At 38.2% G+C, this 14027-nt stretch overlaps 1 protein-coding gene across 8 annotated transcripts in view; it reads left to right on the plus strand.

Moving 5' to 3' along the window:
* The window catches only part of pde10a (phosphodiesterase 10A), an 82033-nt gene that overhangs the window by 31043 nt on the left and 36963 nt on the right, over positions 1–14027 (plus strand). For 4 of the 8 annotated variants that reach the window (XM_017309050.1, XM_017309052.1, XM_017309051.1 and 1 more), the window contains exon 2: positions 7634–7690. The exons of 3 other annotated variants lie outside the window; for them this stretch is intronic. In XM_017309050.1, the coding sequence (XP_017164539.1) occupies positions 7634–7690 (57 nt within the window). Of the gene's footprint in view, positions 1–6771; positions 6882–7633; positions 7691–14027 lie in introns of those variants that run through there. One more of the 8 variants, XM_008429942.2, reaches the window with a different exon arrangement.

The following is a 14027-nucleotide window of genomic DNA, read 5'->3' on the forward strand; positions in this document are numbered from 1 at the left end:
GATGAATGAGTGGGTGGATGTATGTATGGATGGATGATAGATGGGTTGGTGGGAGGATGGATGGATGAATGAGTGGGTGGATGTATGTATGGATGAATGAGTGGGTGGATGTATGTATGGATGAATGAGTGGGTGGGTGGATGGATGAATGGGTGGATGAATGAATGGGTGGATGGATACAGAAAAAACAGAAAAATAATTACAAATGTCCGCTGCAGAGGACAATTGTTAAACTTTTAAATACTACGATAAAATAGTCAAAATAATTCATAGAATGTTTTAATATACTGCTAAGAGACTTATTTAGAATATGCCAACAAAATTTTAAACCAAAATTTGCACAATAAAAGGTTTTATGCACTTACTTTGTCTCTCCCCATAAAATGTGCTTCTACTGATGAACGTCATTTTTATGAATGAGAAAAAGGAAGGTACAAAAGCCCCACCCCTTCACATGTGGCATCATTGAAAAGCCCTAAATGTCCTCTGTAGATACCAAAAGGAATTAATTCAGTAGAATGCAGGAAGTGGGAGATATTCAAGTTTAGAAATGTCCTCTACAGAGGACAAAAATGAACTACTGGTAGTCACGAGGTTAATCCAGTATACCGTCTGGCTTCCCCCTTATTTTTTCAAAAAAGGACAGGAATACTTTTCAAAGTTCGTTCAAGCTCCCAATCTTATTGAATACGTAAAGCAGCGGCTTAGCGTGTAATAACTTCAGTGAGATGAGTAAGAATTGCGTGTATTGTGTACCTTTTTAATGAATGAGCCATTCATTAAAGGAAGTGAGCAGAAGTTCATCATCCTCTGTCCAGTTCCACATCTGCTGTAGATGTTTGTGTCGGCGTTTAGAAACAGCCTTTTGAAATTGCTTTACAGCTCCGAGTGAATCTGGGTTTATTGCCGGATTAATACAACCTGGTGTAAATATCTGCTTTACTTTTTTGTCTTTTTTGTATAGGTCTTCATGCAATGTAAAATAGTGGTATTTTGCAAGTTTGCCCTCCTTCATTTGTCATTTGTGAAATAGTACAAGCTGTTGAAATGTCCCTCAAACTCAGTCTACGGTGAAGAAGCACAAGCTAAGCACTAACTGTGTTCACTTCTGATTTGCAATGAGTCAATTTTGACATATTGTAACTGCAAGTTTCTCTTGAGGACAAAATGCAGCTATCCGTACGTGCGTGTGTGGATAGGTCGGTCAGGGTCAGCCCTAATGCAATCTGTCAGGCCTTTTTAAGTGCAGTTGGTTGTCGACGAATTGCTTAACTCAGAGAAGAAAGCTGCATTGTCAGACAGGAAGTGCTCACGCTAGACGTTTCCTGCCATTTCTCACACACTGAGAACTTCTTCCAGCACAAGTGACGAAATGTATATAAATCTGTGAAGTGCTTGATATAGAAATTAAAAGCATGATTGAGGTATGACTACAGGAAAGCATGCCAAACATGTTCTCACTGTCATTTGACTTGAGTGTTGATTTGAACCCTTTTCAGGAAATTCAAGCCAAAGAAAAATTAGCTTGTGTCTGCAATTTAAGTCTTTTTATACATTATGATGAGAGCGGGCCGGGGCACACTCTGAGTAGCAAAGCAGATGGGATTTCTCCTCAAGGCGTCCATTGACCCCTTCATCAGCTCGTCGTGGGTTGGTATCAGAGAGGATGGGAAAGAGGCCCCTTGCACAGTGATTTCTGTGCAGCTTGTCCTTGTGACAAGGCTCATAAAAGAAAACGGCTCTGCAGAAGGAGCACAGATCTGTGGTTCTCATTATTGTGTCCCCACAGGCCCCACTTCAGTTCAGCATCAGACCAGATGTGGAGTGGGGAACATGACCCCAGATTACTGATGTGGTCTTGGATAATGTTTGGGGATGGGGGGCCTGCTGCAGCGCTGCATCAAAATACTGTTTTAAAAAAATATCTACCGCAGATCAAACTTTCAGCTTCTTTTTTATTTCTATTCCTTATTTTATCACTCTTCACTAAAGATGCCGCCCTCATCTACACAAACCCCTGTCAAAATGCTAAATCGTGGTAGATAACTTCCACTGATTAAGTAAAACATCATGCACAGTTAATCTGAAAGAGGGAAAAAAATAAACTAAAACTAATGCCTTGATGTTTTCTTTAGACATTGCTTCGTTGAGGAATATGGAGAATACAGGAGATCATTGTGATATTTAGAACAAAACAATTACTTAATGGAAGTTCCTGCAACTCTTTCGGTGTTGGCAAGTTTTAGCTTTGTCTTTTAATTACTTTTTGGGAAAATCCAATTTTGTAATCTATTACTGGCAACTTCGTTCTCTGTGTCCTAGTTACATAATGCTGTGGAGTTTTTTTTTCTTTCTTCTGGCTGATACTTTCGTGCAGTGAAGTGTTCTTTATTCCTTCAAATCTCTAGTCATTATAGCTGCAGCTAAAAGAGGCAAACTTGGGAAAAGTGTGGAAAACCCTGCTAGGACTGGTTAACTTTATTTCAAGTTATTTAGCATTAATTTAAGAGTAAGCCCACTTGTGTTTTATAAATTTTTCTTTTTGAAAATGTCCTTTGAATCTTACTTGAATTGTACAGGATATTTTGCAAATGAACGGTGGAGAATGTTTTGAAATAATTAGACAAAGTTACTACCCAAATCTGGCACTCTTAACTTTTGACAGCCAGTGTTTTATTATAAGGAGCTGTAAATATTTATTGTAGGATCAGATGTTTCAGCAACGCCATTAGGATTCCTGAAATGTTATTTTTAGATCTAATGTTCCATAACAGATCGATAACTTATAAGAATAAAGGATCTTTGCGGTACTCTGTTTAGCCTTTCTGTTAGCTGCTTTAAATCTTAATCTCTCCTGAGCCTTAATGAATCATAGATGTGTCTCGGTGGATTGTTTCCTTTTTGGAATGGCTTTGCATATCTGTGCTACATCTTTTTTCTTTTTTTTTTTCTTTTTCAAACAGGGCACTGTTATTAAACGTATAGCTAACTTTGGATCTTTTTTACTCTGTAACAAACAAGCCTAGAAATGCCCAGACATGGTGTATTCTCTGATCAGAAAAAGATGGGACTTTTCCGTTTCCAGCTCGGCCTTAACCCGTCACTTCCACTCAAACTGAAAATTGCCCTATTCCAGACAGCAGCTGATTTCTGGGTGCATCTCTGTTGTTCGGCTGTGGTTTAAAGAACAAGTATTATCTACTTTTCAGTCAACCATTCTTTTGCTCCTTCCCTTTGTATCTAATTACCTGAACCGTGCAGATGGAAATAATGCAAATCGAAATGCCGTGGAAATCTCCCTTTCTCGAGTGTGACGTGTGAGCTTGCTTGTTTGTGCAGAAGAATCTGCATGTCTAGAAAAATGACAGGACCTCAGTGAAACAGCATTTTTCTAATTTAACACATTCCCACTGACTCGTGTAATGGCTTGGCTTTGGAACGCGGAGAGCGTCGGGTGAATGATGATCACTCAAACATTCACGCACACATCTGCACCTGCACAGCCTCAGCGAGCGAGTGAATGAAGTGAGTGGCGGGAGGTGAGGGGCCGTAATTTTAAGCGGCTGCTCTCTGAATGTCGGTTTTGGACGCTGCGATCCAGCCCTGCCATCGATAAGATAAGAAACACATGCTCTTCCCACCTCCTGGCAAGGGAGTCCCAGGCGGACCTGCTGACGCACGCACCCAACAGCAGTCCCCCAGCCCTCCCCGCTCCTGCCTCAGCCTCATGTCAGGAAAATGAAAAGTAGTGCCTTGGCAGCTTGCCCTTGACTTGCCACCAGAAGGAGTGCGCTGCAGAAGAAGTGGTCTTTTCCCCTTTTCTTCTCATGTGCACTTTTCATCTAAGTGTTGCAAAAGGAGGAACATCTCGAACGCTAAAACGTCGCCACTGTTGGGATCTTTTTCTGCCCTAGATATTGTGTGACGGGGCTCCCGAAAGCACCAGGTTCATCTCTGTTCAGCGCTGTCGCCTGGCTAAATACTTCAGCATGGGGAGAGGGATTACTGATGTAGGAAGAGTAGAACTTGTTTTTACATATGCAGCAAATAATCCTTTTGTTTGCATGTGTCAGTTTGTTGTGTCATGAGAAAAAAAAAAGCAAATGAAGGGGAATTTGCAGTCTCACGCAGCAAAATGAAAGCTTTTCTTAACATTACATTTTCGACTAGATTTAGCAGAATGGTAAAAACGTGCAATTGTCTTTTTGCAGTGATGATGAACCCATTCACACTATTTAAGGCCTAACGTAGCCTCAGCAATTGATTCATTCATCTGAAGTAAAGATGCGACAATTATATATTTTTTAATGATTTCTAATCTCTCCTAATATTTTTGTATTCAAGGCAAATGTGTTTGGGATTTCACAATTTAGCTACTTCAGTGTGTATTCTCTAGAGCACAGGTCTCCATAGCTGGACAGACGTTAACACTAATCTAAACATAGATTTATTGTGAGGAAAACAGTGAAAGTTATGGAAGAAACTTTATACAGCTCTCTCAAAAAGGAGTAAATAGAGAAGGCTGAGACGGGTTTTATTCACACTACATGCTTCTGTGCTTGAGGAGTTTGAAAACCGTCTTCCTCCTACGTTCGGAAGAAGCGAGGAGCCCTTGGCAACAGTGTTAATTTTCATTGGCAAAGAATTTTTTTTCTCTTATTTCTCATTAACAGCCTTTTTAATCCAGTGAAAACTAGAGAACACTAAATAGAAACCCACCCAAAATGACTATAACAATTGAAATGTCTGATATTTATTCAACTAATAAAAACATGGATAAAAATGTTGGAGGGAGATGACCAAATGCAAATTTAGTCGTGTTGAAAGGTGGGATAAATTTGTCACTCATTCTAAAGAGACTTAAGCTTGAGTCGTAGGAATAAGTACTCTGCAAAAAAGAGTTGAGATTTAATTTACAAACGTCATAAATAAATTTGAACTTGACATTTCAGATTGTGTTATTTCTGCCACTGCTTTTAGAAGAATGTTTTCTGTATTTTGTAAATCATCAGTGACCTGCGGTGAGGTTCATTGCTGTTGAGTCACTGACTTATGACTTAAACACCATGCATGTTATTGAACCTACGGAAATTTCGCGCAGGCACACAACGCTGGAGGGGGGGGGGGGACTAATATTTTAGTGTCATCCATGGCCGCGTTCAGTGAAATTTAGAAATGTAGGTATTAATTTTGTGATATGATCCACAGCAAAGTGATCTGTATCCGCCAAGCAACGCAGACTCGTTGCCATAGCAACTGACAACAGCCCACAAAACTCACATTTAATTAAAAAAACTAAACAAAAACATCTTATTGCCGTCTTACCTTTACGTATCAATGAAATCCATGCACCCCTAATTCTGCACAAAAATATCCGTTCATCCAAAGCCAAGTCTATCCTCCCCATGTCTTTTCTASTCCGTTTGAGAATCATCAAACTGTCTCGAAGCAAAACTTTCATCTCCGGTGTTGGTCTTCCTTTAGTTATTATCTCCTCTTCAATTGAAAATCCACTTTAGAAAACTGCTTAAGTGTAGAAATGTAGTCTTTCATGTTGACGTCGGAAGAGAGAAGAAAACAAATATATCGCTGTACTTTACTTATTTACTGTATGGCTAGTCCCACGGCTAGCTCACTGTGTCTTACTCTGCAGTTGTGCAGTCACAATATCTGGGATCATGAGCGCCCCCTGCCATGAGGCAAGAGAACTGCCTGCCTCACCTCGAGTCTGTTCTCTGCGGTTTCTGATCGCTCCTCCGCACACAAAACACGATATACACACACACAGTGACAAAATTATATACATTATATACGTAAGCGAAATTATGGAAAATCGGTCCATACATTAAATGTTTCTAAGCCATTTTATTGCCGGCGTACAGGACGAACATGCTCCCATAGAATGGCAGCCAGTGCAGTTAGCGAGAGGTTGCGTAATCGGAGCCTCACCGGCTTCGCTTCTGAGCATTTTAATGGGAAAATGCGAAAATTCAACGATTTTGAAGAAAAACTAATCAGAATTGGTTAGGCTAAGTAAAAAATTGATACTTTATAGTACATTAAAATAGCAATATAAATGATTTTATATTATATATTATTTTTCCATGATGACAGGTGAGGCTCTGCCTCACTGGTGTACATCTTGTTTAGTTTTTTGGGGGTTTTGAAACTCGAAAAATGAAAATTTTTACAAAACTGTTTCTAAAGCTTCTTTTGTGTGTGTGTGTGTGTGTGTGTGTGTGTGTGTGTGTGTGTGTGTGTGTGTGTGTGTGTGTGTGTGTGTGTGTGTGTTTTTAACAATAACCTAACTATATTGCAACTTTATACTACTTTAAGTTAAAATTTTGGTTCTTAAAGATTGTGCAAAGAAAGTACTTTTTTTTCCATGCCCAGAAACAGTTTGACACTGTCTCTGCTGTTCTCCTGTCAAAGGATAAAGCTTATTATGATGAAATCTCCTCCAGTTGTTAACGCAACATGCTACCATGTAGATGTGTGGCGCCACTGGTTGGAAGAAGTCTGAATTTTTGTCAAGTCACAACCCCTTTTGTCTTTTATATGAGAACAACTTCGCTGAAAACACGTCGTTTGAGCTTTCACGGTGTCCGTAGTTGTCTAAAGTGCGCTTAACAAGTAACTGATGGGGAAACGCGAATCGACGTAACACCGGGGCTGGAATTATTACTTTTATTGGGATTCGGAGTTACCAACGACAAAGGACGCCCCCAAAAACCCCGCGTAAGTCAATGGCGACAGGTCGGGAAAAAAATCCAAAAAATGACCATATTTGACGATTTGCTGTGTCGCAATGGCTTCGCCTAGAAACACTATTCAACGTTCAGTTTGGAGATACATCTGTGCTTTGTTCAGAGATGAAGATGGTATGTTGATACGTCTTACGGTTTTTCTACAGTTCGCTTCTAAGTGGCACAAAGTTTTCAGAACCCTACAGTGAGAAACGGAGTGGATTTATCTTTGTGTCGGTCAAATTTGAACACAATTGTGTGAATATCTTGTGTTTTTTTCGCACTGAAAGGGCCAGTTTAAGATAATTTTAAATAGCATTAAATATGCTAATGTTTTATGTCAGAAATTCATGCCCCATTGTAAAGACTTAAAAATGGACTGTGGCAGTCACGGTGGTAGGAGTTCGTCTTGTAATCGGTGGGTCGCTGGGCTAGAAGAGCCGATGGGGCGACATGGCTGCCTCGATTCTGTCAGGCAGCTGTGGCTACAATCTAGTAGCTTTTCATCAACAGCTCATGAATGTGTGGATGACTGAGAATGACTGATGTCATTGAAAAGCGTGTTTGAGTGTCCAGAAAAGCGTTACAGAAGTCTGGTTTTATTTAATTTAAAAGTGACAGTAGGACATTTACTACTTGTAATAGTTTTTAGATATATTTTCATATTCTGTAGACATTTTATAACAGGTTAGTGATTCTAAATGAACTTTTAATTTATGCAACCTGTCCCACAGCTCAGTTTTATTAATGTAATTTTTCACTTTTTCATCAAAATGTTTACCAATAATAATTCTGTATATTGATGTTATGCATAGATATATTTATTTATGTATACATCTACTTTATTTATTTATATTTTTTAACATTTTTTGTTTTTTAACCAATAGAACACGATGGAAGCGAGAAGGCCAGTACAAGTGAGAGGAAAGAAAGTCAGGAAGCAGGTGAGAAAGTTGTCAGGTGATCTGAGTTGAGGCCACAAATTAATTGTCATGTCAGGAGAGTTTGCAGTGTTACCTTTCAGAGGAGTTGGTATGAAATGTTTAACTGGCTAATATTCAGTTAGCCAAAATTCTGCCTTCTGCTTCTGTTATTATATTATTCAGACTGTTTTGCAAGCATCTATTCAGGCTTTAATAAAGATGCTTTAGTTTCTACTGGCTTCAGCAACTGGAAGTCAGTAAAACATTATTTGTTCATTTTAAAATATTTTCAACTTAATTTTAATTATGTTCCTATTGAAAGTTCCTATGAAAAATGTGGGAGAATTGAGGGCAGCAGACAAATCTGATGAGTGCTGTTGTGAGTCACATACATCACAATAAAAAAAAGTAGATAAGAAGATTTGAAAAAAACAAATGAATTATATTATACTTCCACAAAACAGCCAAGGTGACAATTTCAGATCATTCCTTGTCATGTAAAAGAAGCAAATACCGAGAGTATGTTTCGCTGATTTGAAAACGTTCATAAGCAGTACATGGCTGTCAGACAGAAAATTGTTGTGACTGAGTGTGATGTTATACCTTACATATATAATTAAAATTTGGTCAAACAAACAAGATATAACAATAGTTTGAAATATGCATAAATGCAGATTTGAAAGAGGAATTTTCATAGAAGGAACAGGAGGAAGAAGGGATCAAGATCCTAAAAACGTCCCTGATCTTACATTTGATCGCATAAAATGTCCATGTCCCTCTCCGGTTATACATTTTTATAAAAATTGTCCTTGTTTGCCTTCATTTATAAAAGTCTGCTGGCTATTTCAGTGCAGGTAATTGCCAAGGAGATAAATCTTCCTAGACTTGTTCCATCCACAGTGTAATTTCTGTATTTTTCCTATTGTTTTCAGTTTTTTCAGTAAGAGAAGCATCTAATATTGTCCTCATGGGATTCAGCACTGCCCTCTGTCAGTGCGGCATGGTACTTCCTGCCTCACTTCACATTTTCACACCATTTATGGACAAACAGAAATAGTAAATATGTTTTTTTACATTCATTAAATATGTAAGAACAACCATGTGAAATCTGACATATATAATGGCGATATAAAGAAACAGCAATGGTCATGGGCCAACTGCCTGATTTATTGCGTGTGTGTGGCACAGCGCCACCAGTGGTGAGGCACAACATCTCACAGCCTCACCTCACACCTTCCCTCCATTTGAACAATTGATGCATACATTTGGAGATTTTTTACCATAAAGATGTTTAAATCATACAGAAAAAAAAACTTTGTCAAGTGGATAAATTGATTTTATTTGTTATGACATGGTGGTGTGGTTCCTCATCCGTCACCAGAACATTTCTGGCTGTATCTCTAACCTTCAACTCCCCTCTCCAGTCCTTTAGGAGGTGAGAGTGTGTTGATAATTCAGAAAAGAGTCATTCTAAAGCATTTCTGATGTTTCAGCTGCGCTCATGCTTGTGTTTTGTGTTCTGTCCTCTGTGACACTTTTTGAAAAGTAGCCTTGTCATGTGTTATAAGTGCACACATATTCTGGAGCGTCAGACCTCTGTGCTGCACGTTGGCTGCCTCACACAGAGACCTGAAATGACTCTTGTGTCTTTTAGCGAAGACAACATTATGGCGGAAGGACTTATCAAACCACGAGCTGCTTTTCAGCAAACCACTCCAAACTTAAGTACAACCACAGCTGCTGCGCTGTAAATTTTTAGCATGTATATGTACTTCTTTGTATAAATGTAATTTCATTTTTATAATCTTGGTTAGATGAGATGAAGAAAATCTCTTAAATATTATACAGCTTTAGCTAGCTTTCAGGTTGTCCTAATCGATGCTTATTTTTCCTTTATGGGTGTCATAAGTTTATTAGAATATTTTAAAGTTTGCAGATTACATTTGGCTTCATAGTTAAAAATGTTAAAGATGTTTTTATTTTGTAGTGTTTAGAGTTAAAAGACTACACCAGCTAATCCATTTATGTCACACTTTATAAAATTAGCACAGTAGGCTCAAGCAAAGGAAGAAACTTGTTACACAATTAGAATTTATAAATGGCCACATGTTTTTCTCCTAAGCCATACCAAAAGGATTTTTCTCATACGTCCAGCTGACATATTAACACTGCATACATGCTGCGTTGATAATGTGTGTGCTCTGAAGCAGATTATGCGCCACATGCAACTAAACCCAACCCACAAGATGCAGCGTCATGCTGTAACACCCAGACCTCACTGCACTGAGGTGATAATATGCGACGAACGTCAGAGACACTCGCATTTTCCCCTTTGTGTACGTTAAGGCAGCAATGTCTAAGATGCACACATGCTGCAAGTTGCAGCTGTGACAGTGTAAGTAAAGGCTGGGGTGGGTGGGGGGGTTCAGTCAATCCAGTGTGGGGGATGCTCCACATTGGATTGACTGACAGAGCTTGGTTGCCAAAGAGGCCTCCATAACTTTGATATCATCTGTGTGGAAGCATTTTGATAATCTGTGGATTTAAGACACAGATCCATTGTAAAATTAGAACTAGAAATTTGTGCTGCATTAATAAAAACATTGCTGCGTTCACAAAGCAGGCGAATGTGACCCAAATTTGTTTTTCCCCTTCCATATGCGTCCCACATCCAACTTTTTAATGGCAGTGTAAATACCCCAATTCTGACCCCAGACACTTCCATATGTCATACTAAATTGACTATGTAGCCTATAGTTTTCAAAGCATCTGCAGTTTGAACAATGGTGTTGCATTTCATTCGACTTTTACCTCACAGGCGTGAAACATGCGTCATACTTCTGCACCAGAAGAAGCCAAACGCAGTAAATCAAGACGTAAACAACAGCTGAAGCAAACAGTGCTGATAGTGACACACATCACATTACAATCCCACCTTTCCTGGCTTTGACTACACATCCAAACAGACTTCTCTACAAAAATTGCAGTCACTGCTTCATTAAAGGCTGTTGCTGTTAGCTGTTCTTTTTTTAGCCCCCTTTGTCTTGTTTGATTTTGTCACAATACTGTCGGCTCCCACTGCTCATCAATTTAAAAATCAATCCATAGATGGTGGCATCCATAATTATGTCTATAAATAATAATTAAGTAGTTGTAGTTCCTACACTGATATCAGCTACAGTGGAAGGTTCCCTTGAAGTATTGCAGGAGTTTTGCCTTCGAGTTTTTTGCTAAGTGTGAAATCTCTTGGCCTGAAAAATTAATTTATCTTTTTTTTATATGTACAGTGTAAGAATACTGAGATGCTGCTAAAGTACCTAACATTGGGTTCCATTTCTAAAATATTTGGTCAATAAAATCTTAACTGGGTAATTTTGCCCTATATAAAGATTTTTATCAAGTTTTTACCCTAATTGCGAAAACACAAAATGTCTGTAATGGCTTTGTTGGCCACTCTAGAAATAGACAAGAACAAAAAAACTAAAATCTCATTCAACAAAGAAGTCTTTTAAAAGTTACTAAGGTACGATTTTATTGTAAATTTCCGTTCACAGTTTCTCTACAAACCTCTAAGTTTTCCACATAAAATGAAACTATTCTAAATTGATTTCCTGAATGAAAATGCTCATAAATTAAAATTCTGAGTACACTGACGTTACCATTCTGGAACATTCTTAATGGGTTTTCGCTCCTGAAAGTCCATATTCACACTACAAGATGGTGCTGGCAGTATAAAAATACCAACTACGCTGTTTACAAATGTATTTATGTCCAACTAAGAGCAGGTTCATTAAGAACCTTGGATGTGAAGAGGCAGATACCCAGACGGACTGTTACTGGTTTGGCCTTTCCTTCCCAGTCCCAGGGTGTGGTGTCAAGATAAGTGTTATGCAACAACAGCTCACTGCATGAACTCAGACCTTTATTCAGGAAGCCCAAGTCTGAGTCAGCCATAGAAACATCTGCCAACTCGGCTCCAGGCACTTCTAAGCATGCTCAACACACTGATTTCTGCATGTCTGATCAAACTCGCTCTAAAAGTTTTTTTATTTGCATTTTTCTTATTCAACTTGAGTATTAAGTTTGCGGTTTTCCTGGTTGATCACATTTACTGTCTTCAATGTCGCAATTAAGTTGAGCAAGTTGTAGTTGCAAGTGGGAAAAGCAGTGGGATTTGTCAATAGTTGTGGCTAACTGCTAGCTGATATGTTTTTTTGTTCTGTTTTATGCATTTAAACACGAAAGCAACATGTTCACGTGTTGAAATTTTATAGTGCTATGTTTTCCTCCAGCTTATTGAAAAAAACAAACCTCCACTCTTCCAACTTTGATGTGTTTTGTACATGTGGCAGCCATGTTGGATGGCGCTTGTGACCTTTAACGCTTCCAAGTTGGAATTCAGACTTTTTCTGCTGTTATTTCTAATTTTCCAAGTTAGAATTGGGAAAGTCCATCTTTTAAATATAAATCAAACACATTAAATATGTGGTCACCCTTTCCTGTACCTATTTTATCCTGTTCAGGTTTATTCACAAACACTTGTCTAAATGAGTGTTGGTGATCAGTGACGTGGTTTTTGGATGAAATCAGAGTTATATTTAAACAGCTACATCCGAGACATGTTATCTATATTTAAAGATGAATGTTACGTTTGCTCTTCTTTTGCTGCCTGTGTTCCTAAATAAAATAGAGTTTTTAGGACTTCATCAGTTCAGCTTGGTTGAATTCACCTTGATCTTACTTAATTTCGAAATTAAGTAAAATTAGGTTGTTTTGTTTCTGTGCTACAGCAATGCTGATGAGCAACACTTGTTGCATGGCACATTTTATTGCAGCTTAGGAGTTATCTAATTCTGCTAATTAGTAATTAGCATAATTAGGACAGCTAGATTAGTAATTCTAAACAATACATGTTGGGTGAATTCCTGAGAGAATCCTGATCGACTTTATTTCCAGGAAGGTGTCAACATTTCCAAATCCACGATACTTCATAGCACTGTAAGGTTTGAAGTCTCAGTTTGCTGCAGCCTAAAACCTTTTTGTATCTACTGGAGTTTAGTCCAGGTCACTGGCTTCACATAAGTCCAGAAGGTGGTCAAACTAGGGTCATGTGGCAGGTTTCCTTTTTGTACCTAAAAGAGTTAGATATGAAAAAACCAAAACATGCAACTGACATATAGAAAATAATTTACCCTCAAATAGTATTTCACACCTTTAGTGCTTCCCCTAACTTAATTTTTAACCACTCGCTGATTATGAAAATGTCACGATTGAGATTTCCTGCCTTATTAACAACTTCCTCACTGAAAGTGTTGTTCACAAGACTTGGATGCGCTAAGGAATCATACTGATTGGGAAAAGACAGGATTTTTGAGTTTTTGACAAGCCTTTAACCCGTCATGACCATTTCAGATGAAAACTGGCCAATTCTTGTGCGAACTGATCCAGGTACATACCAAATAAACAACTGTGCACGCCTGCTCACACTAATTGAGAAAGTGAATTTCGAGTCACTAATTAACATTAACAAGTGCATTATTATGGACTGGGCTGAGAAAAAGCTGTAGTGCCCAGAGAAAAGCGACTGGATTTAAACCAGAGTCCTAAAACAAAAACAACCACGCAACCACACAAACCCATTAGATGGTTCCGATGAGAAATTAGAAGTGTTTGTGTTGCCTTGATGTGGCATGCAGACATGAAGCAGAGCAGAAACTGTTTAAATGTTTACTATATTTTTATTTTCCCCGACCTCCCCAAACGAAGCTGGTCAGAATCCTCAAACCTCCTTCCAAAAGCTCCCAGTGGCACAAGTGGCAAACAATAATTAAGTCTAACATAAGATCCAATTTCTAAATAGAAATACACAGTTCCTCACTTCTAATGTTCAAGACTATTTTTACACTTATTTTAAGCTTGTTGTGATTTTGTCTCCTCGTGAACTTCGTTTTTTAATTCAGCTTTTCCTTAAACTTTTAAATACGTTCACAACAAAGCAGTACATCTTATACTTGAAGATAGTGTGCTTAATCTTTTCCACCATTGTTTAACTTTTATCATAAACATTTAAGGGGAATGACTATTATGCCCTGCTGTGTACTTTGCACAGTCCAAATTAAACAGACAATTTTATGCTTGTGTAAACATGAAAAGCTGAACAGATCTGGCAGAAAGTTCTTGGAATGCTTGGCTTTTGAGTTTAGAAAATTTGAAAACGTGACAAAAAATATTTAAAGAACGTTTTAGATTTACAAGTTTGCCCCCCTCTTTTCTTTTCTTTTCTTTTTTTTTTTTTTTTTTTAACTGTTGTACTTCGCTTGTTTGTTCAACATCTCAGCATTTTTTCCTTAATTCAAGT

Source organism: Poecilia reticulata, linkage group LG15 (assembly GCF_000633615.1).
Source record: "Poecilia reticulata strain Guanapo linkage group LG15, Guppy_female_1.0+MT, whole genome shotgun sequence".
NCBI classification, from domain to species: Eukaryota; Metazoa; Chordata; class Actinopteri; order Cyprinodontiformes; family Poeciliidae; genus Poecilia; species Poecilia reticulata.